Source organism: Trichomycterus rosablanca, chromosome 14, assembly GCF_030014385.1.
Source record: "Trichomycterus rosablanca isolate fTriRos1 chromosome 14, fTriRos1.hap1, whole genome shotgun sequence".
Taxonomy (NCBI): Eukaryota; Metazoa; Chordata; class Actinopteri; order Siluriformes; family Trichomycteridae; genus Trichomycterus; species Trichomycterus rosablanca.
Window position 1 is genome coordinate 3340947 of NC_086001.1, and position 27854 is coordinate 3368800.

The 27854-nt window shown below is 38.5% G+C and overlaps 2 protein-coding genes across 2 annotated transcripts; both read right to left on the reverse strand.

Annotated features, from left to right (window-relative positions):
- Positions 1-3113: 3113 nt before the first annotated feature.
- myoz2b (myozenin 2b) lies at positions 3114-14167 on the reverse strand. Its single transcript, XM_063008844.1, has 6 exons — positions 14145-14167; positions 11072-11184; positions 8122-8288; positions 5996-6104; positions 4603-4786; positions 3114-3592 (listed from the first exon to the last, which is right to left on the reverse strand). The coding sequence occupies exons 2-6, from the start codon at positions 11160-11162 to the stop codon at positions 3367-3369; spliced, it is 777 nt and encodes a 258-aa protein (XP_062864914.1). The 5' UTR covers positions 11163-11184; positions 14145-14167; the 3' UTR covers positions 3114-3366.
- An 8054-nt stretch (positions 14168-22221) lies between these two features.
- On the reverse strand, positions 22222-25824 carry synpo2b (synaptopodin 2b). Its single transcript, XM_063009171.1, has 2 exons — positions 25750-25824; positions 22222-24849 (listed from the first exon to the last, which is right to left on the reverse strand). The coding sequence occupies exons 1-2, from the start codon at positions 25822-25824 to the stop codon at positions 23017-23019; spliced, it is 1908 nt and encodes a 635-aa protein (XP_062865241.1). The 3' UTR covers positions 22222-23016.
- Positions 25825-27854: the final 2030 nt, after the last annotated feature.

Sequence of the window (27854 nt, forward strand, 5' to 3'; positions counted from 1 at the left end):
GATGAACCTTGTGTAATGAGTAACTACCGTTTCTGTCATGAATGTAACCAAAGTGTAAAACATGACGTTAAAATCCTAATAAACAAACAAACAAACGTGTCACTGATCCTTATAATAGCCATAAAAATAGACCACATAAGAACATGCTAAGGGCCCGGAGCCAACTAGTGTCCCCGTATGACCCTAGGTTAGCTGTTTTAATGTTTATGTAGCCTAATGTTTGCCCCTTTTCCATTAAACGATACCCTATACACCAGTGATTCCCAACCATATTCTCTTAGACCCCCCTCAGCACTGATGACTAAAGGTATTCTTTTTAAACACATTTATTAGCCGTCTTGCTCATAGGAAATTTGATCAATCTATAATGAAGGTAAATAATTGTGGTTGATGAGTGGGGTTTACTGCTAGTGCTTACAGAACTTGTGTCACTGTTGATGGAATATTTCTCACATGGGTTTACTTCAGTGCAATCTGCCTTAATAACTGAATCTGAATCATTTGTAGTGCCAATCTGCTGACCTTTGCACTTTTTAGGTGGATAAATCAAATATTTGTCCATTCTCAAAGACCCAATGTGTTCTATAGGTAGTTTAAGATAGATTGATTTGACATCACTAGAGATCTGACGCCCATATGCTAATAGCCTACTGATCTAGGGACACCCCTCCGGACACATTGGGGCCCTCTAGTGCCCCCTTTCCCCCCTGGGTTGAGAACCACTGCTATATGGTAAGATTCTTTTTTAAATAAAACACCCAAGTACCCGTGCTTCAGCAAATTCTTCCCACTTTTACAGGTCCTCTCAAGCAAGTAGAAACAAACAATAGCACATCAGGTGTGGTATGAATGTTCTGGATTAGAATGTGTACCATACTTAACTATGCAATGAAAATGGGGCCTAGACTCTTATAGGGTCATTACAGACTCTCTTAAAGGATCAGGGTTTTTTAAGTTCTATTTCTTATTACAATTAGTGGTTGTTTACATTGCCAAGTGTCCTGAACTGTACCTAAGTACCAGTGCTAAATTTGGTTACCCTTCTTGGCCAGGGACCAAGCATACCAATGCGAGCCGTGTGGGTGGAGGAAGAAACCGTGCAGACCAGTGACTGGTCAAATACTGTCATTTAACATCACTGGAGTGGGTCAGTGCAAGTGGCATATTTTAGACCCATAATGCAATAGAATTAATTAAAGTGGTGTAACGAAAAGCAAACAGGGTTATCACAACAATCACTGAGAGAATCACTGTTTACAGTTCCCATGGTGGATTTGCTCTCAGAGACCGGTAGACAATGCTGCCTCATCTTCAGTAAACTCTCAGTAACTTTACCCCTGTTGCCCCTGTACAGGGCACAAGTTCTAGTACAGGGCAGGGACTGCAGCTAGATAGAAGTTGGAGCATTTTTTAAATAATGGATTATATAGAGTCTGTATCGTCTGAACTTAATAAGAATGCAAGTCCACATACTTTTGGCCATATATATGTATGTCCTCTGTACATGTGCACATAAACATTTGACTTCAGTATATCCTGTATCTTGTGTATATTCTTTTGTATATGTTGTCACATACTAATGTAATTAAATAAATAAGATCAAGTTATTTATATAATTTCCAGTTTTAAAGCTATAAATTCAGAAAAATATAAGAACTAATTACAGTAAAAGCTCATTACAGCTGAACCACAGAGTTTCTTAAAACTTCTTATCAATTTCAAAGTAAATAAATAAAGATTAATTTCATGGATTTGCTTTTCCATGCCAGTGAAGTTACAACACCTTTGATAAATTAAATATACACTTTATTTATATGTATTTATTTTTTACACAACAGGTTCTACACTGTATTTGGACTCCACACAACACAAGCACACGTTCCCCATATGAACAAAGAGGAGAACACATCAAGTTTCACAAAACTATCTTATTTTTTACAATAAACACCAGTTTCATAATATCAGCATTTCATATTTACAGGTTTTATCTCACTTTTTATTTTATTGATTTAATTTTCTTAACATTTATTTTATTTGCAGGGGACAATTGATTATTTTAATACTACATTTAAACTTACTCCAGTTATAATTTTACTTACATATCTTAAATATTAACGATTATATTTCGTATATTTATGCTGAATATTTTTGTTTTAAAATAATATATTTTTAATATAAAACTTTTTTCTGTATTAAAAAAGCAAAGACTTTAAATATTGTTAGAATTTGATACATTTAATACTTAAATACTTTGTCATTATAATAATCAAATAATAAATCATTTTAAATATAGTTTTTTTTATTTTACAAACTGTATTTTTATTTATTCTGTTTTGTCAGCACCTTTTTATACCGTTTTACTGAATTATAAACCTTTTATTGTAATAGATATTTTCTGCATTCATATATAATAAATTTATGTTGATGTTGTTTAATGTTGCTATAAACATTTTGATATTACTTTTATATAAATTATAAAACAATGTTACTTTTCATATCTACACTACTGTACATTGATTCTAGCTAATGTTGTGATGCCAGCATATTTATTTAAAGCGTCATTATGAATGTATTTACTTTTTCCAGATCTTTATGTGATGTTGGATGGTGCTAAATTATTCATTTTACACTAAAAGTCTCCTTTTCTGAAAGAGACAAATCATGTTAAACCAAGTTAAATATTTAGACAATTGATTATAATTTACTTTTTTAACATAGAAGTGTAACATTACGGCGACCCACACTTAGTGACTGTCGCTAATTGACTGAAGTATTAATGCTTAATTATAAGATGTTCAGTTCTGGTAAAACCTTCAGTCAAACAATGGTGACATTATATGATTTTTTAAAATATTTTAATAATAATAACAGTGCCAATACATTAAATACAAAAGCTTTAGTATTAAGCACATTCAGTAATGTGCTACAGTTTTATGCTAATTTTAAAATCTCCAGTCTGTTCTATCAAACTAAACCTTTTTATTCCTATTTAATGTTAATATAACCATTTTGATATTACTGAGTTTTATTACTACTGCACATCAGTAGCTAATGTTCTATAATAGTAATGCTAACATTTCTGATCAAATTATGTTAAAACAATGTGTTATAAAAAGTATTATTTCTATATCTTCTGTTTCCACTGTCATATATTCTGCTAAATTCTATTCTATCTAAATTATTAATGCTACATTAATGCTAAATAAAATTTCTAGTCCATTTGTGATTGACCAACGAGCCTGTAACTTTTAATTTGGTGCTAATCTTACACCAGTTTCTGTTCTGATCAGATTGACCTCGACATTAGGAAACACGTTTTGGAGCAACATCTGGAGTTGGAGGCGGATTTTTTTGTGTTTTTTGTGTTTACAGGTCATCAGACTCCGGGATGTCCAGTGGTTCCACAGGGATTGTGGGCAGAATGAGGGGAACGCCTTCGGAGATCCAGCCCTGGGCAGTACGGTTGAAGGTGGGTCGCTTGGACGTGGAGTCCTGCAGCTCCGGGTACCTCGGGGGGTTTAGGTCGATCTCTGGAACTTTGAAGGAGATCCCTCGAGGAGCTTTGTCAAACCCTCCATATGGTGTGGCCACCCTGCATAGAATTTTTTATAAATATATAGAATTAAAACATCCATTTTTGATTCAATATAAAAAAGGCAAAGACGTTCATTTCTGCAATCATTTGTGGTATTTATTTATTTACTTCTTTATTTATAGTAGAATATCAGACATCCTTTTCCTTCTTGTCTTTAGCTGATTGTACATTTGCTGGAGTTTATTTAATTTTTTATTACATGGATCTGTTACTTGACATACATGACGTTTAACCATTTATTTTTTGTTTTCTTTGGGCTGCTCACGTATATAGGGGGCGCCAAAGCAGATCTGGTCCACAAACCGGATGTCCTTTCTGACACGACCCTCCTGTTTTTATCCGGGCTTGGAACCGACACTAAGAGCAGACTGACAAGTGCGCCTCCCAATGGTTTGGTTGTTTCGGGCATCCCCACCCTGGACAATAGCCAATCGTGTCTATGTAGACGCCCGACTGGCCGACAGCACTGTTGAGATTCTAACCCCGGATCCCCAGTTCTCAGCAGTGGAGGGCTAGTGCATTTGACTTATAATAAATGGTATGGAGAAAAAGTATTTACACCCCTCCCCCTTCTTAGAGTCTTTCAATTTTCGTAGCATTTGAGAGGAAAGGCAGTTTAGTGACACCTTCTGTGTGTTTTTCTAGGGTGATTGAAGTACCCAGATAAAATCCACTCAGACACTGAAAGAACACACATTAAAAACAGTGACCAGAAGTCGCTGGTTGGTCCCAAATACATTTCTACTATATAATGAAGCAGTGGGGCGGCTGATAGTGTGAGTGAGCCCTGCGTTGAGAACCTGGGTTTGATCATCCTGGGATGAGCAGGTGAATCAAAATAAATAAATGAATCATAACAAAGCCTTTTATGTTAAAATGCAAACATGTAGTTTGCTCATTACTGTTCTTTTTTTTTTTTTACCAAATTGGGGCTTCTTGAATGATCGTCTACACTTCAGGTAATGAATGTTATGTACAGAACATTATAAGGAAGATCGTGGTGGTACCTGTTGAAGCTCTTGTAATCAGGCAGATCAGATTTGGGCACGAAAGTGGGCATCTTCAGATTGATGGTATCAGCCAGAGTTGGGTCGTTGATGATGGCCTCCTCCCAGGGAGAGTGATAAGATTTGGGAAGTGCTGTAGCGTTGAACCTCTCTGGAGGAACATCCTTCAATGGGCCTCCGTAACCTTTAATGCAATCCGACAAAATTATCACTGACATAATGAGAACCACATTGTTTTACCATAATTTACACTCGATTCGACTGTTCTAGTCTGAACCAGCATGCAGAACTAGATCTGTAATGTTTACATGTTATGTAGGATGCTAGCCGACTAAATCTTAAGCCATCTTAATATTTCAATTCATTATGTGGTAAATTAAACTAGAGCTTGTAAATGAATGATTCACCCATTAACAACAATTCATCTAAACAGTTACAGGAAATACCAGGATGTGGGTTTGTTTTAATAGTTCACCCTGTTGTCAGAAATAAGTCCTTTTGGCAGAGGAAGGTCTGTGTGTCTCTGTATTCCTGACTACAGTTCATGTTCATAGTTCCAAAAGTAGCAGCTAATCTGATCCTGTACAGAGTTGAGACATTATCAGGCTCCTGTTGAGAAGCTAAGTGTGGTCAAGTACAAATAGTGCCGGTTCATGTCTCGATAGCATTTACAGACCAAGACAAAATGTTACCACAAAAAACTAAAGAGATCTAGCATGAACTAGCATGCTAAACTAGACTTTTTATCTGGAAAAGCTGTTCCAAAAATCGCTGATTTTTAGCTGGAAAAGCTGTTCCAAAAGTCTCTGATGTTTAGCTAGAAAAGCTGTTCCAAAAATCTCTGATGTTTAGCTAGAAAAGCTGTTCCAAAAATCTCTGATGTTTAGCTGGAAAAGTTGTTCCAAAAATCTCTGATGTTTAGCTAGAAAAGCTGTTCCAAAAATCTCTGATGTTTAGCTAGAAAAGCTGTTCCAAAAATCTCTGATGTTTAGCTGGAAAAGTTGTTCCAAAAGTCTCTGATGTTTAGCTAGAAAAGCTGTTCCAAAAATCTCTGATGTTTAGCTAGAAAAGCTGTTCCAAAAATCTCTGATGTTTAGCTGGAAAAGTTGTTCCAAAAATCTCTGATGTTTAGCTAGAAAAGCTGTTCCAAAAATCTCTGATGTTTAGCTAGAAAAGCTGTTCCAAAAATCACTGATTTTTAGCTGGAAAAGGTGTTCCAAAAATCTCTGATTTTTAGCTGGAAAAGCTGTTAAAAGCTGTTCCAAAAAATTGCTGATCTTTAGCTGGAAACGCTTGTAGAGATTAGACTGAGCTAATCTCGTGTTCCTGTAGAGGAGTCGGGCGTGGCTGAGTAATATTAATGCCTGTTTTATTAGTGCATTTATCCACGTACCTGGTGCGATCTCATCAGGGTTGGCCGGGTTTCTGGGATCAGGGGTGTTGGGGGGTGTTTTGGATGCAGTTTTGTTTTCTGCGTTTTCAGCGTTAATTTGATCTTCATTCTAGAAAAGAACAGCGAGAAATTAAACTGGAAAAACTGGAATCTGGTTATGGAATTGCTGGTAAAATCGTTACAGGATGATTTTCTTGTTTTGATTGAGCTTCTGCTGGATTTACTGGATGGAGCCTAAAGGCTTTGGATGGTTATTTTGCCCAAACTGGAGCTCAAGGTGGAAGATCTTTCCTTCCACCTTGAGCTCCAGTTTGGGCAAAATAACCATCCAAAAAATCCCAAATATAAACCCACCGATGATGCTACTGTAGAATTAGCATCGAATATACAGTCATGAAGCACCTACTGCAGAATGCAACACCTGAAGTACATTACTCCAAAAGTATGTGGACATCTGACCATGACCTTGTTGGACAACTCATTCTTAAACCATGGGCATTAATGTTGAGTTACCCCTCCACTTTTTCCATCTTTAACAGCCTCCACTCTTCTAGGAAAGCTTACCACAAGATTCTGCCGTGTGTCTGTGGGTATTTGTGAGATCAGACGCTGACTTCGGTAAGGCCTGACCTATAATCAACATTCAAATTCTCCCAATGGTGTAAAACGGGGTTCTGCTGAGGCAAATGGAGGCCTTTACACCGAACATATAGGTTAGGCCACCTTCACACAGTTGGAGGGATATAGTTTAATTTTATATATTTATTTTATACACCTGTTGCAATGGGTGTGGCTGGAACACCTAAATCCAGTCATTAGTCTGGGTGTTCTCCTGCTTTTGGCATAAAGAAGGATCTTCTTAGACAGACAAAATCATTAAATAGTGTCCTGTTGATGGCCAAAAATATGTGGACACTTCTTCTTTCCAAGAATGGATGGTTGCACTGGCACTGTCGTGAAATACAATCTAATATCTTTCCAACAGGCCAATTCAACATTATTGCTGATGCAGAGATGCTAGAGATGCACCAGTCAACTGAAAGTGCTGCTTTTGTAGAGCAGACGCAACGAAAGCCCCAGTCTCTGAAAGTGTCAGATTAAGTGTAAGTATAAATCACATGACCACTGGACTCTGGGTTTGGTGGATACTCTCAATCCGAAGGGTCCATTCTACAGATGGGTGGGGGAGGAGGTATACACACATTTTTTTTTGTAACTGACACACAAGTACGCTGGTGCTGATAAGTGAAGTGGGTCTGGAGTTCTATCTGAGCTTAGAAGGATGTGGGTGCCACGTGCCCTGCGCTATCTCCCGTGTTTGGCTGACATTCAGGCTGTATAGCACTAGAATAGCCTTAACGTAGCACAGAAGACCATGCTAACAGCATGAGCATTATTAACCATGCTCGCTGTGTGTTTGAAAGCATCTGCTAATGCCAAAACAACAATACCGTGCCTAAACTAGCTTGCTAAAGCATAATTAGAGGTTAATGTTTGTTTACTTGATGCTAGGTTAGTCCTAGGCTAGTACTTCAGTCTAGTTTCTACCATCAGATGTTTATGTCTGAACATAGCCTAAACAAACCTGTTCAACCATAAGAGAGATTTCTTACATTTATGTTTATTTGGTTGATGCTGGTTCACTTTTGGCTTTTTGTTGAGGTGATAAAACAACAAAACTAGCCTGAGCCGTCATGCTACCCCTCAAATCATATCAATGTTGGGATTTAATGTTAATTTTCTGTGGCGCTATGCTGGTATAGGGCTGTTTCAAACAAAACAAATCTGAACTAGAATGCTACCCTACCATACTAGCCTTCTAGTTTATGATGATCCTAATGTACTTTCACAAAGGTTGAAAGCTAAACTAGCCTTTTTATCTTGATTTTTGATTCTAAATTGAATGAATTTTATTTTTTAAATGCTAATTTACAATTTGAGTTACTTTTATTAGCAGCAGATAGCAACATTAAACTAAACTAGCTTGAATTAGCTACTTTGTTAACAATGTAAAAATAAATAGAAGAGTAGTGAGCCTATAGGTACATTGTCTGGTGTTTGTTTGGTGTTACACAAAAGTGATTATGTTTAATCTGCTGTTAACTGTGTGCGTGTGATAGACTTACGTTGTAAATGATATTGGCTTCGTTCTGGATACTTTCGAAGGTGTATTTTTCCGATCTGCGCTGGCGCATCTTGAAGAGTCGTGAACCCCGGTTTGAAAGCAGAGAGAGCTCCTCCAGCATGATGTCTTTAGGCACCGAGAGCTTCTTGCCGAGGTCCATGGTGTCACCTAAAAGTTGGGCGCATTGTCAGCTAGTGCCACAATATTACACCAGTTAAAGTCCATCCATTATATCCAGAGGCTTTCTCTGCATCTGTGATGTAAGATTGCCATCATCATTTATTCCCAGAAATTGCCCATTTGCCCAATCTAAACTCTATGTGTCTGTCTGTCTGTCTGTCTGTCTGTCTGTCTGTCTGTCTATCTATCTATCTATCTATCTATCTATCTATCTATCTATCTATCTATCTATCTATCTATCATTTACATGTTTTATCACTGTTTTATCCTGTTCAGACTGGTAACACACCCCAGACAAAGCCAACCCATCGCATGGCCTTGGCCACCTCCCCCTCACTCATGCCATCCCAGCGGTAGTGGGTCAGCGCAACATACCACTAAGCCACCAGAGCGCCTGTGTTAGCTTATTTTTATGTTATTCTCTGTCTTAAACATTTTAAGCAAAAATCTAGGACGACTAATGTAAACCACACCTTGGTGTAATCGACACTCTATATGTCAAATTCTCGAGAAATGAAAGAAGTGTTAATGTTTCTCAACATTTAAATTTTCTGCATTTAGCAGACGCTCTTATCCAGAGCAACTTACAGAAGTGCTTCCATAGTAAATATTTAATTTCTCAAGTTTTAGTAAACAACAGTCGAAGAACACAAATCTGCTGAAACCTGTTAGAACCTGTTAGAAGTGTTTTTTTTTTTTTTTATGGAAATGGAAAAAAAATTTAGTAAATAAGTACAAGTCAGCTTAAGTGCTTAGTAAAAAGGTGGGTTTTTAATAATTTTTTAAACAGCAAGAGACTCAGATGTTCGGACAGACAGAGGAAGTTCGTTCCACCACCTGGGTGCTAGAACAGAGAAGAGCTTTGATGCTTGTCTTCCTTTAGTCCTGGGTGGAGGCTCAAGTCGAGCGAGACTAGTGGCATAGAGGTTGCGTGGTACAGAGCGGGGTTTGATTAGACCATGATTTAAAGCTTGTTTGAGGTTCACAGTTGATGATAAACACAATTATAGATTTACGTTATATTTACAGTCACAGCATTTAGGAGACAATTTTATCCAAAGAAACGTACAGCTGTGACTGAGTAGTTTCCAAGCAATTGTGGGTTAAGGGGTTTACTCAGGGGCCAAACAGTGGCAACTTGGTGGTGCTGGGACTTAAACCAGCAACCTTTAGATTTCTAGGCCAGGAGCTAAACCACTAAGTTTTTTTCTGAGTAATTTACCAGCAGATTGTGGGACAATCCCACTCCCTTTTGAGTACTTGTGCTCCCTGTCTACTCAAGACCCTTTGAATCATCTGCACCCTTTACCCTTTCCCGCAGCACCCTAGTGAGTAGCCTTAGCAATCAAGCATGCACCCGAATTTATATCAGCTAATTACTAAGCCTGGATGACTTGATTCAGGGTGTGTTACAAGAGGAAATACATCAAACTTCCCCATGGCAAACCTGTTAGACACCCCTGCTGTGGTATTGGGTTTTATTTAGCGCAGTCCTATAAAGTCCACCGGGAATTCAGTCCAGATACAGCGGAAGGCTTGGCCACAGGGATGGAAAGCATGGCAGCTGTTCCTGATCTTTATTCTGACCTCACTCCAGTTGTCCACTGTCCACCAAGCGTCCCTTCCCCCAACATTACCGCTCGCCTCAAAAATAAACCTTTTCCAAACGTCAGTGACGGAGTATTTTTGGCTAGTGGAGGGGAATGTGTCCATGAACCATGCTCCAAACCTTGATCTGGTGCTCTATCAAAGGTGAGCAGGGGAAGTGACGAGTGGGGTTGGGTAAAGATACCTGATCTGTGGGCTTTAAACCAGTACGTTATAGGATGGTCACAACATGCTGTCAGGAAAATCCTAAAAGGGGGTTTTGTAAGTATTTTAAATAAATGTAGTTTGTATTATGGATTGTGTAGTGTAAATATTTGAAATATTTGTATGAACATTTTAATTTTCCAAACAGAGGGCACAAGGGGCAGAGCAAGAGAAGACAGATGCTATATATAACCACATAATGGCACATATGTAGCCCTCACTGTTGAGCAGTAGCTGTTACTAGACTTAGAAGTACAGGAGATTGTAGTATCACAAAATCACTTTTGGTTCATTACAATAATTGGGTTCGCAACAGCGGATCTGGTCCACATACCAGACTTGGTACAATTTTTACCCTGGATGCCCTTCCAGACACAACACACCTTCTTCCATCCGGGGTGGCACTGAGAGCGCACTGACAAGTGCACCTACCAATGGTTAGCCAATTGTGTCCATGCAGATACTCAACAGACTTTGATTAACATACTTGCCCTTATTCTGACCCAAACTCTTGGTCAAGTGTTGTCCTAGTGGCCCCCATCCCCACCCTCAACCCTCAAGTCTTCAATAATGTCTATGGTTTTGGAAATGGAGGTCTAACAAAATAGTGGTCTGAGGTCCACATATTTTTATGGTTAGGGGTTTGAATCCTCAACATTTAGCTCCCTAATCTACAAGCACCCTATTTGCTGAGCCACCATTGCTCACATCCTACATTTAAAAATACAATAGACAACCTAATATATCACAGCCATATAGCACAGCTCTCATTAGTAGGGGCCAGAATAGTCCATTACCAGGTTTTACACATGTGATTAATCCTAGAAATTAACAAACTGTACAGGACTGAAGTCGTGCACCTTATTAGAAAATTGCCTATGGGCCAGGATACCCATAACTAATGAATGGTTAATACTGTGGTAATGGTTAGGTAATTGGTAGAAGAACAAGTGTACAACCTGTCCCATTGGTACTGCCTTGGATTTCACGGCAAATGGCCGCCGCTTGCATCTTCCTCTCCTGGGCCGAAAGAGTGCTGAATCGTGACATGGTGCCTTTACTGGGAGAGATGCTGCAAGGAAGAAATGCAGGAAGAACAAAGAGGAAACTTCATTATGGTACTTTTGTATGTTCATGATGGTCTTTCTGCATCAAAACAGAATGGAAACCTTTAAAACTCAGAGCCTGGAGTTCTTATTCATAACTTTTGAAGGAACTGTATACATGGTTAATATCACTTCAAAGGTTGTAGAAGTTACTTCATGGGTAAGATAAAAGATAATCAAAGGAATATTGCCCCACTGATTTTGAGGTTTATCATGGAAGGTCCCCAGTTTAACTGGTGCAATTGTTCACTGGCACTCATATTTTGGATTCAGGCTGGTCATCCCCATTATTTCCTGGAAGATTTTGCCCTAAGTCCACTGTCTATTAAAATGGCCTCAGTCTCAGCAACTCTAGGACAAATTTGTCCTGGTTGATTTGCTCGGGTTTCTTGGAATCATGCTTTGTTTAATGCACTGACCCTCATACACACCTTTATCCTACCAAATGTGTACAGCAGATTGGATTGGAACCATGTATTGGTGAATGTCCGAGCCCCATTCGTATCTTTCTCTACACACATTTTGTTTATTTGGTGCTTTTTCGGTTTATAAATCTGTAGGACAAAATCTGATTAGGGCCGATGTGTATCTGTTACTACCCTGAAACAGGAGTACTCAAAGTAAGAATCAAACACACCACTCCAAGACCCATATTGCTGTGTGACACCCACACTACCTACTGCACCATCCAGTCACCTCATTACCTTTCTTTCACAGGCAAATTTTATTCTGTTGGTTCCATTGTTTACAGTCTGTCCTCTACTGGTGTTTGTTTTTGCCCTTTTCTGTCCTAGGTGTCTATTTAGGCCCCTCAGATTTATACCCCGGTTAATGCACTGATATTTTCCATCAGCCATCACATTAGATGAATTTGGTTCTAAGGGTCATCTTGGGACCAATCCAGCTTCCTCCCTTTGCAGAGCTCCTGTATAAGTATGGATCTCAGGTTCTTTATTAAGCTTTTGTTCATTTACAGGTCACATCACCAAACTTCATCCAGGAATTATGCACCCTTCATGATGAACACTTTGTGCCATGTGAATTAGTTTTTCTATCGTCGTCTTCAGTTAATAATGACAAAAAAACAGGGTTGTTATTGGAAGGTAGTTAGAGGTTATGATCAGAGGCTCAATAGTTAGTACATTACAAATAAGCATCATCAATACCGTCTTGCAATTGAGAATATGTCAGTTTGAGAATTGAAATCCAGAGGTTTTTATCACTATATTGTGTGTTTTCTTAAATTCTGCTGGGGAAAAATATACATAAAACAATTATTGATTTAGTAGTGTGGAAAGTTTAATATTATAATTTACCTTTGTGGCATGGCCTCCTGTTTCCTCAGCAGTGATTATGACTATAGCTAATTCTTTATGCACAAATACATAGTGTAAGTTTGATGCCACCCAGTAAAAAGTATGTGAAACAGTGGTCACTTACCGAGGTCATCAAGAAAACACAAATTGTCATCTTATGCTTCGAAGTATTTTGGTTGAATGGTCAGATGTAACCCAAAAACCACCAAAACCTTAAATTGTCTATGTTTTTTCCCAGTATGTCTGTTCATATATTTAAAAAAAAACAACAATACATGTATAAACAGAAGAATAAATAATTGAAAAACACCTGACCATGACTGTGTTGAACATCCTATTGCAAAACCTTTGACATTAACATAGAGCTGCTCCACCCTCACTTTGTGGCTATAACAGCTTTCAAAAGGATTTCGACAGAACACTGGCATAGGAATTTGTGCTCACTCTCCCCACTGGAGTTCTTTCACATCATCAAACATGATAAACCATGTCTTTTATGAATTTTGGTTAGCACACAGTGGCACAGTTGTGCTAACACAGGAAAAGGTCTTTCCAAACGGTTGCCACCTAATTAGAAGCAAGTAATTTATTATATTTATAAAATGGGTGTGGCTGAAACACCTGAACTCTATAATTAAAAGGGGGAATAGAAGAGGGAAACTGTTGGCAATAAATCTGTATTTTAAAACGCAGCTGCAGCAATTATCAAAAGCCCCAGACTGCCATGACGCACTGCATGTAAACTTTTGACTTCATCTGTATATTCCAACGTATATAAAGAAACAAAAGTGTAAAGCAGTGGTCTCGACTACTCTGAATAAAGTCTGGCTGGTAAATACAGCTTCACTTATAATTCAAGATACCAGGTTAGGAACAGAGCTAGCTCAGCAGTCGTAGCCTTTTTTACATCTTTTATGATCTGCATAAAATTCCTAACATTTACGAAGTTCCTAAACTTGCTCTGATTTCTAAATGCCGGCGTCTATGAAGTGCGCCTGTTTAAAAGGTCAAAGGTTGCGCTTATCTTTAAATAAGCCGAGATCGTACAGGAATTTAGCGTGGCGAGGTGTCACATTTATAACACCAAAGTGTCTGAATGGTTTGTCAGTGATGGAACGGATGCTGATTGGACATTGTGTCCTCTTCATAAAAGGTGTCGCTGAGCCATTAAAGTGCCAAGGAGGACATTCACAACCTTAAAGAACCATTAGTGTTTAAAAATTACAAATGTTATTAAAAATTTTATCCTAAACAATTAACTTCTTAAACTAAATATGCAAGCTCAGAAAATGTCTGAGTGATTAAAGTTCACAAGGAATAACTTAGACACTCTCACCCTACGTTCCTCGCCCCACGCTCACGCTGCTGGTCCTCACCCCTCACCTCTCACCTTAGTAAACTTCAAATTTTAATTTGGTTTGATTCTTACTTTAAAAAACAAGTTTTGACTTGAAGGTCAAGCAAAAAAAATGCAAGCAAGCATGCAGGTCCTTCATCTCCACACAAAGCTTCTCAGAAACGTCCCTTAGGTTCCACTAAACTGTACGAATATTAGCGGTGTAGAAAGTTCGGGTATGTAAACCTGTATGAGCTGTGAGTACTGCCTGTACCTGGACGTCCGGAGGTCACCCTGGTTACGTCGATCCAAACCGAATCTTTTCTCTCCCCCTCTCTACTCCCAACAAACTGAGTGTGTGTGTGTGTGTGTGTGTGTTGGAATGGCAGCTTACATCAATAGACTAATTTTAGCTGGGTTCAGCACCCTCACAATGCTGTAGGATGGGGGGGGGGGGGGGGGGGAATGGTATATGGTGACAGTGGTTTCACATAGTGTTTGCCTCACGAAGAAGAAGTTCAGTTCTTTGTTCTAAAAAGACGAGTAGAAAACCAAAAACTTCTTGAATAAATTTACAGTAAACGCTGGTATTATAACATTCAGATTTAATATTAAAATGTTTTGGTGGTGAACAAACAAAAACAACCTTAGAAACAGCATAAAAAATACAAACGCAAAACACACAGGTCCAACAAACTGGTTTTAGCATGGTGGTTTAGTTGATGGTCATGCTGGTCGGATTTTATAGTTTTAAATGAACATTCAATGCTGGTCAGGTTTAGAATGCAACACCAGCTTAACCAGAGCTAAGACCAACAAACCATTAAGCATGAATCAGTCTGCACACTGTGTATATAATATTGTACAAACCAACATTACAACATGTGATAATTCCTCGTTACTTTATGTGATCAGTTGGCTTGAGGTTATTGAGACTATTTAAATCATGTCTTTATGGTCCACCTTCAGTGTGTATACAATCAAACTATGCAGTCTTCATCTCAGTTTTTTTACAGCATTACAGCAGTGCTTCACAATGTAGGAGCTTAATACTTTTTTAACCTAGTAGCTACTTTAACTTTACAGCAACAGTGCAAAACCAAAGAAATAAACATAATTAACACTTAAGAACACTTCTGTACTATTCTTTATCTCTCTGTCTCTTTAGCTTCCATTTTACTTACATTGTCATTCTCTTAAGATGATCAGATTATTATTTTGTGTCTTTTCATCTTTTTCACTTCTGTCATTCTGTTTCACTTTTAGTACTTCTCTTTCTTTCACTTTTTTGTTTTAAATTCTTTGTTTTTTATTAATTTTTTTCTCTTTGTTATTATTGCTTACAATACAATAGTGAAAAAATCACATCTTTCCACCAGGAAAATCTACTCTATAATATATAGGGATCTATATATCTACTCTGGAACTAGCCTAAAACTATAGCTCTAATGTCAATGTTCACTCCATGCAGTGTTTAGAATTCATCGTTTTAAAAAGTGACACAATATGTGATACATCATCCACAACCAAACGATACATATTTCTATTGTGTGAACTCTGAGTGAACATTTCTTTACATTCTCCAGCTGACCCGGTAGGTCTGAGAGTAGTTGGATTGAGGGGAGAAATTTCGGGGTAATGAACTAGTCCAGCTGTATTGGTTTCCTAGTGTAAGAGGCTGTGCTTTTCTGAACGGTGGTCCACACGTCACCAGATTCCCTGGTAACGACAACCTGTGAATTCCTAAACGACCGCCACTGCTTATCGGTTCCACAACACCTTCCGTCATTTCATTCACCAGGCTTAATGGGCTCCGGGGATGTTCCGACCAGGACATCTGCCTGTCAATGGGTGTGTAGCTGGGATAGAAAACTGGACTGGACACCGGGGATAAGGTGGACACTGATGAGTGTCTTCTCGGCAGGGACATGGAGCGGCTCCTGCTGTAGATCTAAATGAGTGAGAGAGACAAAACAAACACACGGGACTAAATTAGATTAAACAGACAAATAAAAAGTACCATCCCTAGTAAGACCAATGCCACATATAGGCTGTATTACAGGAACCCATTATATACATTACAAACACACAGTAGTCTTTATTTGTTTGGCTTTATGTTTGGGTTATTGTTTTAATTATTGGATTGATTGTTGTTTAACAACTAAATTGTTTGGCTAGTTAGATTAAATTCTACTTTGATATTTCCTGGTACTTTTGCCCAATTCATGTTTTCTTTAACATTGTATAATTCTTCAGTACGATTTGCAGAAAATCAACTCCTTATGATGCGTCCATCTTCATACTGTGATTTTGTTGTGTTTGGGATCATGCACGTACGCCAGCTGAATTATTACCAAAAAGTTTGATTTTTTTAATCAATATTGTTCTGATTTGTGTAAATTCTTGTGAATACATTTCAGCTGTGGAAGTGTTTTTGTGTTTCCCTACAGCAATTTGGTTTTCCTCCAGGTCATCCAAGGAGGATGGGGGTCCCTGTTGAGTCTGATTCCTCTCAAGGTTTTTACCTGTAATTTTTTAGGAGTTTTTCTTTTTCCACTATCACCCTTGACTTGCTCAACAGTGGTTTTTGGTTTGTCAGTCCTGGATGCTGTAAAGTTGCTTTGAGACAATGTTTATTATGAATAGAGTAAGAACAGTTTATTGCTTATTGTTCACTTCATAAATTTTGTTCCTGCTGCTTTTGGGTCATCCTGCAACTTTTTCAAGTGACTTTTGCCTTGTTTTTCACTTTTCTTGTCATTAATCTCACAGCATGTTGTAAATTCTTGTTTGGTGCACCTGTCTGGGGATGATTAATGGTTCGCTTACGGGCTATCAAACCATTTGTGCCTGTAGGAATGTTTAAGATGTTTGCTATGGTTATGCAATAAGTATTATTAAATCATTTTGTCATTGGAAACTTTAGCAAGCTCTTTCACCTTCACTACGACTGATATTTAATTGGATAAAAATGTTTCTAACCAATAAAACCAGGTGCAAGCTGCGTAAAAATTATCTTTTCTTTTTCTGAAACTTAATTTACTTGAAAGTAGCCTTTACAGTTTTACATTTTCTTCCCTCTTTTTCTTTGAATTTTCCCCACAATCTTCTCCCCTAATCTAGTCGTATCCAATTACCCTGATTGCGTCGCGCTTCACCTCCACCGATACAACCCTTCACCGCTGACTGAGGAGCTTTGCAACCGACACACGCCCACTCGACACATGCTCAGTACCGACTGCATCTTTTCACCTGCACGAGGCGAGTTCATATGCGGATCAGCCTTGTGCACGGAGAGCCACACCCTGATCAGCATCATTCCCCAACCCTGCACAGGCACCATCAATCAGCCAGCAGAGGTTGTAATTGCACCAGTTATGAGGAACCCTGGTCCGGCTCACCCACCCTGCTGCCCAGCTGGATGTCAGAGCTGAGAATAGTTCTACATTTTAATAAATTACTTGAATATTTGTTTTCTTTTCAATTTTTACATACTATTTTTGTTAATGCTTATAAATACAAACTTTGTGTTAAGTTGAAAGACATTGTGTGTGTAAACGTGAAGTGAATATATGCAGTGGAAATATAGTAAACGTTAGCACTCCGTTTGAAGGAAATTAATAATAATAATAACAATAATAATAATAATAATAATAATAAAAATGTGAACATTTTTCGAAGAGGCGGGCTTATCTGCATGCTCAGCCAATAAGCATTCAGTTACCGTTCACATCAGCCAATTAACAGCGTTTAGCACAAACCGCCCGTTGACCAATAGGATTGTGTTGCTAGGCAGATTTGACATCGTGCTGTATAACGGTTGGGTGATCCACGTTCCTGTAAGCTGCCATGACGTCAGAGTCCAAACAGCGTTTAGTTTAAATCTGAAGAAAATAAATGGCAGATTTTACGATTTCTGACCTAAAATAAGATAAAATATTGGTTGTGAGAGGATATTTGTTTAAAAAAAAGGTGCTTTTGATTTCCCTGCCTTGTATTTTATAGATGAAAGGTAAGTATGAATGATAATGTAAATACTGATGTGGTTTCCACTCGCCTTTGACGCCCTTTAGTTTGCTAACCGTTTTATCCTAAACTATTATCGTTTATTCAGCAAAAATAACCAAAAAATGTGTATTTGCTCAGATAATTCTTAATTAAAATCAATATTTATGACCCACTTGACACACCATTAACAAAAACTAACAAAAAGTGGTGGAATACTGGCTTACATTTATCATTTCATTAAGAAGGTAAGTCTGTTTAGCATCATGTTTTTTTATGTTGACCCCAGTCCAGTAACTTTTAAAGACAGGTTTTCAGGTAATCACATGTCACCAGCAGTGCTATCATTGGCAAGATCATCATCAGACGTCACCTGGATGGTCCTGATCCTTCAGATCTGGAATCATTCCTCCTGGCAGATGATCTCTTCATCCATGACATAATTTTACATTTGGGTTTGTTTTCTATGTTTCTGACTAAACTGGTAAGTCTTGATAAGGTACATGATCTGGCCAAGGGTATGTGGTCACCCATTTAAATTATTTGGTGTAGGTGATTCAGCCACACCCGTTGAAAACAGGTGTATAAAAGCAAATAAAAGCACAAAGCAAGGTCCTCAAGCATATGGTTTGACCATTTTGGTGTTGAGAAACTCCACTGCCTTGAACAGAACCCTGACTTCAACTTAGGCCAGACTCTCTGATACAGTGGGGTAAGAAAAAAGACTTAAGATTTAAGAATTAAGCAAAAATAGGCAAAAAGTCCACCAGCAAAACTGCAACAATTAGTCTCCTAATAAGTTCCCAACCTATTAAAAGTGTAATTAATAGACATGGTGATGCATTACTGTTGTAAATATGTCTTTTCCATTTTTAGAGGGTGTTGCAGGCATCACATTCAAAAATTAAATAGTACAATCGACTTGGTCATGTAGAAGCTAGTTAGATAGTCAAGTCAAATGTATTTATATAGCGCTTTTTACAATAGACATTGTCTCAAAGCAACTTTACAAAATCCAGGACCGACAGATACAAAAACCCCTGTTGAGCAAGCCGAGGGCGACAGTGGCAAGGAAATTACATGAAGAAACCTTGAGAGGAACCAGACTCAGCAGGGCCCATTCTTCTTTGGTAGCCTTTGATACCAACACAGAATTAAAATGAACTAAAAGTTATAACTAGCAATAAATAAATAAATAAATAATAATAGAGTTATTATTCAGTCTAGTCTGTAATAAAGTCTGTAGTGAGTTCTTGTAGTTAGAGGTCTTGTCTTGCATTTTGCAAAACGTCCCAACTTTTTTTCTACATTTACATTTTCAGCATTTAGCAGACGCCTTTATCCAAAGCGACCTACAACTAAGCCTGTATACATTGCAAGCAATTGATGGTTAAGGGCCTTGCTCAAGGGTCCAACAGTGGCAAGCTGGCAGATGTAGTGTTTAAACCAGTGACCTTCCAGTTACTAGTCCTGTACCTCAACCGCTGACCTTACCTCTGCCCTAAATAGGGTTCTAAATAGGGTTTGTATATAATGCATATTACCAATGAAGAATGCGTAGATTTTACATTATGTTTAAGTTCAGTGCATACAACATAGTTTTAAGTTCACCTGCTGTGCCACCTGAGGAAGCTTCAGGTACCACCAGTGGTTTTTCGAACAGTTTTTCGAGCCACTGATTTCAATAAGAGCGAGTCTTTGGTGCCACCTGGTGTCTTGCTGGAGCCTCATTAACAGTGACTGTGAGGTGTTTCACATGTTCTCTAAACTTTTTATGCTTTCTGTTAGTTCTCAAACCTGCAAAATGTTGATTTGCTACACTACATTGTGCCAGGGCTGTTTCTCCACCTTGTAACCAGTGTTTTGGTTGGCGTCAGACGCACTCCAACCTTGATTGACCTAGGATTGACCAGTATTTTTTTCTTTTGGACCAACATTTAAATCTTATCATTCTGGCTTTTACAGCCTCCACTTCTCTAAAAAGTGAAAATTCATGCAAATAATAATTTGTAAGATCTGTTCCTGCATGACCATAAAGGTCCATAAAGACTTGGTTTAACAAGAGAAGTAAAAGCTGTTATTGCTCTATTTTTATGCTCTAGATTTTGAAATGTGATGTCCAGCAAGCTTATCATCAGGTGTCCACGTAATTTTGGCCAAAGCTCTTCTTTAAACTAGTGCCACCATGCAAATGACGCAAGCTAAGGTTACAATTTACACCCACTCTCATGTTCTAACCTTGTTCCAAGATTCAGTGATGTGCTGCGTATCTGTTTCCATACGAGGGAGTTTTTAGTTTTCGGCACTTACCTCTCTCTAAAAGAACTCTTGTGTGTTGGCAGGGGGTGCTCGCCTTATCAAGTTCCTCAACTGAGCAGTGTTTAATAAGGAGTGCAGGGTGCAGAGACAGGGGTGAACTCTAAATTTAGAAGGAAGGGGGGGGTGAAGGGACAGGGCTCTGTTGCAGTGTAAAGTACAAGTGTTCAAACCAGGCTGGTATTAGAAGTCCACTGCCCAAATCAGGTTGTATTTTATCACTATTTAATGACATACTGTGTAATTTAATAATAAAAGTTAAAACATAGGTAACTGTAACGGGGATGGACACGCCTTGCTAGAAGGAAACTAAGAGGGGGAGCATTTGGAAAGTAAAATGGCCAATGAATACATACAAAGTATAACAATACAAAATATAAAATCCATAACCCGTTACAAAGAAATAGGGGATAACACAAGGATAGCAAGAGATGAGAGCCGGATGCCTTGATATTGTGAGGGGTTTATGGTCTGCTGATGTGATTGCATCCAAACCAAATTTTTTGGAAAGCAGGACATGAGAATTTTGTGCACTTTCCGTGACATTCCACTTCATTCGAAACACGTTAAATGGGAACCTCTGTGCAGGCCTTTGGACTTCCTGGATTTCCTCCACACCTTATTCAATCGAACACGATCTTTATGGGGCTTTTTGTGCACAGGGACGACAAAGTTGGAGGCATGTTTTTTTTTTTCTTAGATCTGTTGGTCATATAGTGTACACCATATCAGTTTATAATGGTTTATATCAATGTTGATATAACTAACTGATGTTAGTGACTGAGCAGTCAAGTTCTGAAAGTCATGCAAAATGCAAACGTAGCAGAGAAACAACAGTTTAGTAAAGAAAGAAGAAAAACCAACAGAAGTGAAGAACAGAGAATCTGAGTCACAGAAAAGCAGAAATTTTATTCAGTCCTGAGGTGCAACAATGAAGGAAAAACATGAAAAGTGTCCAAACAGGAAGGAAGCCCCAGTGTAATATTTTATAGTTCTAATAACAGTTGGATCACCCATGCTCAGCAGGAATATTTTGCAAAGTATTTTTATTAATCCCTATTACACAACATATGGCCAAAAGTATTAGGACACTTGACCAGAATCTTACTGAACATGCATTTTCAAAAACATAGAGTGATCTCCAAATTATATTTTTAGCTATAACTCTTTTGAGAAGGCTTCTCTCAAGACATGTATGTCTGTGGGAATTTGTGCCCATTCACTCAAAAGAGCATTGGTAAAGGCGGGGACTGATTTTGGTCAGGAAAGCCCCAGTCAGTGTTTCAGTTACAAAGCTGATCAGTAAGGCTGAGGTCACTGGAGTTACTGTAAACTGAGTTTACTTTGTGCACAGGGGCCCAGACATAATGGAACAGGAAAGGGCCTTCCCTTAACTGTTTCAGCAACTGTTGTTAAAAGCAAATCGTTATCTTTTTATTTTTTATTTGTTACAACTGTTAGGAATAGTAATAATTAAATGTAATATAATAATTAAAGTGGTGTCCCAATACCTTTGTCCATATAAAAGTGTAAAGGCATCATCAGGAAACACAGTTCATTGAGCAAAAGCTAAGCAGTACCTAAAAATGTGCAAACAGTAAACTGCTCTGCAGCAATCAAGAATTAGTTTAGTTCCTGTGGTGTGCAACATTCTTGTTCCTTCACAAACTGGCTTAAAATCCTAACCTCCCAATTTTAATTTGCCACCAGCTTTAGCCAGATGAAATATCCAACAATCCATTCAATCGTACCATATCAAACATTCATTACATTCATGTACAACTTAACTGCCAAGTTTTAAAGAAGTCTGGTGATAATAAAACTGTAAGTGATTCATCTGAGGTTTAACAAATTCATAATAAATAAGAATAATTACAGGTTAAGTGACAATCCAATTTTTATAAAAAGTCTAATAAAAGTCATTTTAAATAATTTAAAACATGTGTACCATAATATCATACCAAATAAAATTTACTATTTCAAGGAAATTCAGACACTTTCCAGAGACGATTTTGAAAACATGAAAACCTCTTTTTTTTTTTGCAGTTCCATTAACACAAAAGCAATGTTTAGGTCACTAAATACAAAATTTTGAAAGCTCTAGTTCCATTATTTTAATATAAATATAAAAACAAACATTCAAAAAAAGAAAGCTGACATCACTGGATTCCAATTCCAAGTTTTAATCAATAACTTATATTACTAATATTAATACTTTTCAGCTGTTCATGTAACAGACAATACCTGTAAAGTTACAGCTACAGTAGGTGAATGTAAAACCTCTAGGTGATGCTTGTGTGGTAGAATCGAGTTTGTTTATAGATTTTCAGGTGAAGGTTTCACTACAGGTGGGAGCTACTGGCACACAGACTTTATAGGAAATTTGGAAAAAGGTGATCGAGTCTGGATTGGTTTATCAGTGCTGTAATGTTTACCATCAACAATAGTGTGTAGATTCCTATTTTGAAGATTTATTAGACCAAGATTTCTCAACTTGTGGACAGTGACACATAGAACAGTTTAGGTTCTAGGCCTATAATTATTGTAATACATTACTGTAATATTTTATTTTATACTTTGATGCATTTGTGTGGCCTGCAAGACCAGATTTTGTCCGCTGTTGCAACCAAGCCAGAGCCAAAGAGAAACATCAGGAAAAATTTCGGCATATTTATGATATGTACATTTTTACCATTTTGATGGTGGTTTATTTGTTGGGTTTTGGCTTGGTATGGGACTACAGTCGAGCAAAACCTACTTGCATTTTTGTGACAGCTCTTAAGTGGCCAGCGATTTTGCATTTTACTTTGCTGCTATATATACCCTTAGTGTTGCATAACCACCCGTTTCCATTGCTTTCCAACAACAGGTGCCTTTGTGGCACAAAATTTAGGCCTTGGTGCAATTGGCAAAGCACATCTAGCAATCATTTCACTTGTAAGCGGAAAAGAGGAAGGAGCTATAATCGTATTGCTAGCAGTGCTAGTGACAGGTGCAAAGTGGCTGGACAAGGATTTGTGGTCTGGGCCATCGTGCATTATGTGCGGTGCTGGAAGTTTCCCGTGTCCATGCTGTGGAGCAGGAGAAGCTTTAGCTGAAGTGGCTTGATGAGTAAAAAGGTTTGGAACACTCACCGGTCCACTAGGTTTAGCCATAACACCCTGCATATAGGTAGGGGCATTGGTGTGGGCTTGCTTTGACTCTGAAGGAGGAATAGTGGATGTTATGGGGCTAGGATTCTTCACTTCGGCATTAGAGTTGTAGCTGAATAGAGAGGAGTCCAGCTGGTATGGCTGATGTTTCATCACCTCCATGACACTGAGTTGTTTGGGTGAAGGTTGTTGTTTTTCTTTGTTTCCTTTGGGCTTTGTTTTGGGGCTAGTTGCATGAGGGGACTGCTTCTGTGCTGCAAGTGGGTAAAAGGGGGATACTATCGGGTTGTAGGATACTGGAGGAGGGGCTCTGACAATAGAAGAAAATCTCCAGGCGCTTGGCATGGAGAGTGTAGGAGATGGGGATCTTGGTTTATTGGACTGTACGGTCTCAGCATCTACCACAAACATTTCCATACGAGACTGACGTTTGGCAAAAAGTTCTGCACCTTTTCCCTTAGGGACTGTGCCATCAGAGAGACCTATTTCTGATGCGTGTCCACTCTGATAAACTGGTCGAGCTTTGGGTGCATGATAGTGAGATTTCTGTTGTTGGGGTGGACAGGAAACTACAGAACCGGTATCCTTCTGGGGCTTATTCCATGAGAACTTTGATTGTGATGGATATGCTGCAGTTGGACTATTGATACCTGATGGTGCCTGATGTGGTACCCGGCCAGACCCATGCTGCTGTGACACTGGCTGTGTTGGCGTCGGAGCCTTGGGTTTGGTAGATGGCTGAGACTGGGATGTAGGCCAGCTTTGTTGAGGTGAAGGACTTAACGCCGAGACAGGACTACGAGAGCCATGACTCTCTGCAGACCATGGTGGACAAGCCAGGTTGATAGTAGGCTTTGGAAGGACTGCTGGAGGATTTTTCTGACGGACTGTTGATGTTTGCATAAAATTACAAGCCTCTGCACCAAGACCAAAAAAGTCATCCTCTGGAGGCTCATTGGAATATTTTTTTTTTGCTCCTCTTCTTTTAACTTCTGGGAGAATGCCAGTTTTGATGGCTGGCACCACTATACGTTCATCACGAGAGGCGATGATATCCCCTGTGGGTGACCAAACATGAGGGGTTGTGTTTACTGGAACAGGCACCCTAAACAGGTTTTTTGAAGATATCGTTGGGCTTGAGGCACTTTTAGCAGGAGAATAAGGTCTCGGGGATTGATTATGACAAGTTAGAAAAGGTTTTGCAGTTCTGTTGGGCACAAGGGGTTTTGGTGATGAGGAAACGTGACAGGAATCGAGACCGTTCATACCAGTGTTCGACTGCTGAATGATCGACTGTTGATTTTTACTATCCTTATTAGGAAATTCTTGCTTGACTTGCACAATGTCATGTCCAGGGTCTGTCTTTGATGTTAATTCTTCTTCCATCAATATGCTTTTACGCCTCATCTCCTCTTGTTCGGCAGTGATTTCATCGATCCTTTGACGCCGCTGGGCGAACATCAACAACCCCTTGCCTTTTGTCTGTGGAAGCTGCTGCATTTTCTTCTAAGTTATAGTTTGCTGGATTACAGGCCTAAGAGAACATTCTGTCTGTGTACGCTGTCTTCAGATTCGTTTGAGTTACTTCTGATTCTTTGTTGATGCGATCATTGATGGACATCAGATCTTCACCTAAAGGTTCTGTAAGGCAGTCAGGAGCTGAATGATTTTTACATTTGGATTTTGCTTTCTGATGCTTCTTCTTAGTTGTTCCTTGGACTGCCCCTCACACTGTCTCAGGTCTAAGATGCATAGTAGGGGATTAGAAAGACAAAATAAATATGTTACTTACAAGTTTCCTGCACTGCATACTGCATATTACATCACATGTTAGATCAACATAACTGTAAAATGTGGTGTAAAAACAAACAAACAAACAAAACAAAAAGCAGTTACCTGCTTACTGTGGAGCATTTTGAAAGAGTGTAACCTGAATACTCTGTAAATGTAGTACCTTTGTTTTGGCCCTTTCCCAACCCTTTTGAATTTCAAAATGTGTTTTTTTAATTTCAAATTCACAATGTGTTTATCATGCCCCAACTTTTCTTGAAATTGGGTTTTAGTTTTCTAAAAATATGATAATCTGCTCGGTAAACGTATACAAAAGCAACATCAAATTTGGTAGTGTAAACATTTTACAATTTTATAAACGTTGTTGCATGGCCTGCTTATTTATTATTAGTAATAGAATTCACTGCAGTTTGTGACCTTCTGTGCCTAAATAAACTATGGCCAAAATTATGTGGACCCCTCACCATGAGCTTGTTGCAAAAATATCCAATTCCAAATCCATTGGCATTATTAAGTCTGTAAAGAGGTTAGAAACTGAGGTTGTTAAAGAATCGACAGTTTAGTTCCTTCCTCAGGTGTTCACCAGGTCTGGACTGTGTAGGTTACTGGAGTTACCTCACACCAAACCCAAACAATGTCCTTATAGGCATCGTGCACAGGGGCATAGTCACGCTGGAACAGAAAACACATGTTCCCAGACTGTCCGTATACTTGATTTTACAGGCCTGTTAGCAATTTGTGTTGCTGAATAATTTTTTGAAGTCATTATGTGGACACCCTTCCTTATTATTCACAGATTCTCAGATTAATCCAAGAAGAAAAGCTGCTGGAACATCAAGCAATATGTCACCTTGTTGTTATAAACTGCTGTACAAGATGGAAGTTTGTTTTCTCTTTGTCAGTGTGTTCGGCAACAAACTTCAGTTGAGCTTGAAGGTGCCGATTTTGGTGCAGGAGCTTCTATTACAGCAAGTTGAAGTTGGACAGTCACCCATGTTCCAGCAGCTATTAATTTATGTCAGACTTGATTTATTTTAGCTTGTTGTATTACGTCTGACCATGCCACAAGGTGAAACAACATTATATCACTTTCTACACCACCAAAATTAAGCAGCTTTGTTGCTGTATATGTTATCCCGGCATATGTTGTCATTATTTAGAAATATTAATAAAGTATAAGACAGGGTTTTTCTTTTGGACGAGCAGATATGTGTTTCAATCATATTATAGAGACAAAGAACAGTTGCAGATATAGAATTAAAATCCCCAGACCTCCACAACATACAGTACATTTTTGTTTTAAGTGTATATAAACTTAACTGTATGTCAGAAGCAGACCTCGTACAATAAACTCAAATATCAAGTAGCAGACTGCATCAAAGCTTGACTTATCCAATTGCCCAACTGGAGAACGAGCAAACAGTCCAAACACACTCTAAAAACATACACTTACATGTCACTTCTGTATCTGTCAGTCTACTTGAACATGGCTTAACATACGTAATCCAAACATTTGCCAGTTCCCAAGCGAGTGATCTCCTCTATAATAACGGCAGCAACAGCAACCACGATGACGGCAGGCTGGTGCTATAGATGGCTTGGAGAGAGAGGGAAATATTCACTTTGCAGTGGTCGAGGGCTACCAAGCCAAGAAGGTTCAGATGACAAACCACATTTGCTGGTGTCCATCAAACCAGAGCATGAACACAAACTGCTCCAGGTTGCCCCTAAATACCCGACCGGGACTGCCTTTCCTGACGTTAATCCTAATCATATAAGTAACAGAGATTTGGACTGTCGAGTGTGCTCATGTATTTGCACTGCAGATAATTAAGGCGCACTTGCTGCAGAGTAATGACACAATACCTAAATAAACCTCTGAGGATACGTATAATCATTAAAATGCCATGCTTAGCCATGCAGACTTAGAAAATGTCCAGATTTTGTTTCCAGAGGATTACAGCTTGTCAAGATGTTTGTACAATGACTCTAAAATGTTGCATCTTGTCATTAGGGTTGTTAATAATAATAATAATAATGCATTTTATTTATAGGCGCCTTTCAAAGCACTCAAGGGCACCTTACATCTTCTAGCAGTTAAACAACAATACACAGACAATACAAGACATATACAATTAACATTGAACAATCAAGTGAATTAATTGTAGGCTAGTTTGAATAAGTTCCCTCAAACTGGTGCTTAGATTTAATTTATTTGGTAGATTGAATCTTCTGTACATTTAAAAATAATCCGAAACAAAAGTTCCCAACACCTAAGATCTTGCCCACCTTAAGCACACTTTATTGACAAAGTGCTTAAAATTTACCTTGCACACTAGTTTGGGTGTGTTGGATGTTGGATGTGTGTGCAAGGCTGTGAGGTCCCAAAATTGGATTAGATATAAAAAAAAGATGCATCCCAAAGATATGAAGACAGACCCATGAAGTTCCCAGTCCACTACCAATCTAGACTACAAGTTAGTACTTTCCAATGAGACCACAGTCTATTGAAGTTATGTAAAATGAAGAACTAAATGAAGGTTTCTCCTTGTTTGAGTCAATTGCAATATTTGTACATTTTGTTTTATGAACCAAGTAAGACCTCCAATAGGACAATAATGAGGGTTCAAGTTCAAGGAAATAATGAAAGGTATAAAAATAAAGATCAGCTGGACTTACATATTTGTCTTGCCTGCTGTTTGCTGGATTTGAAGATCAGT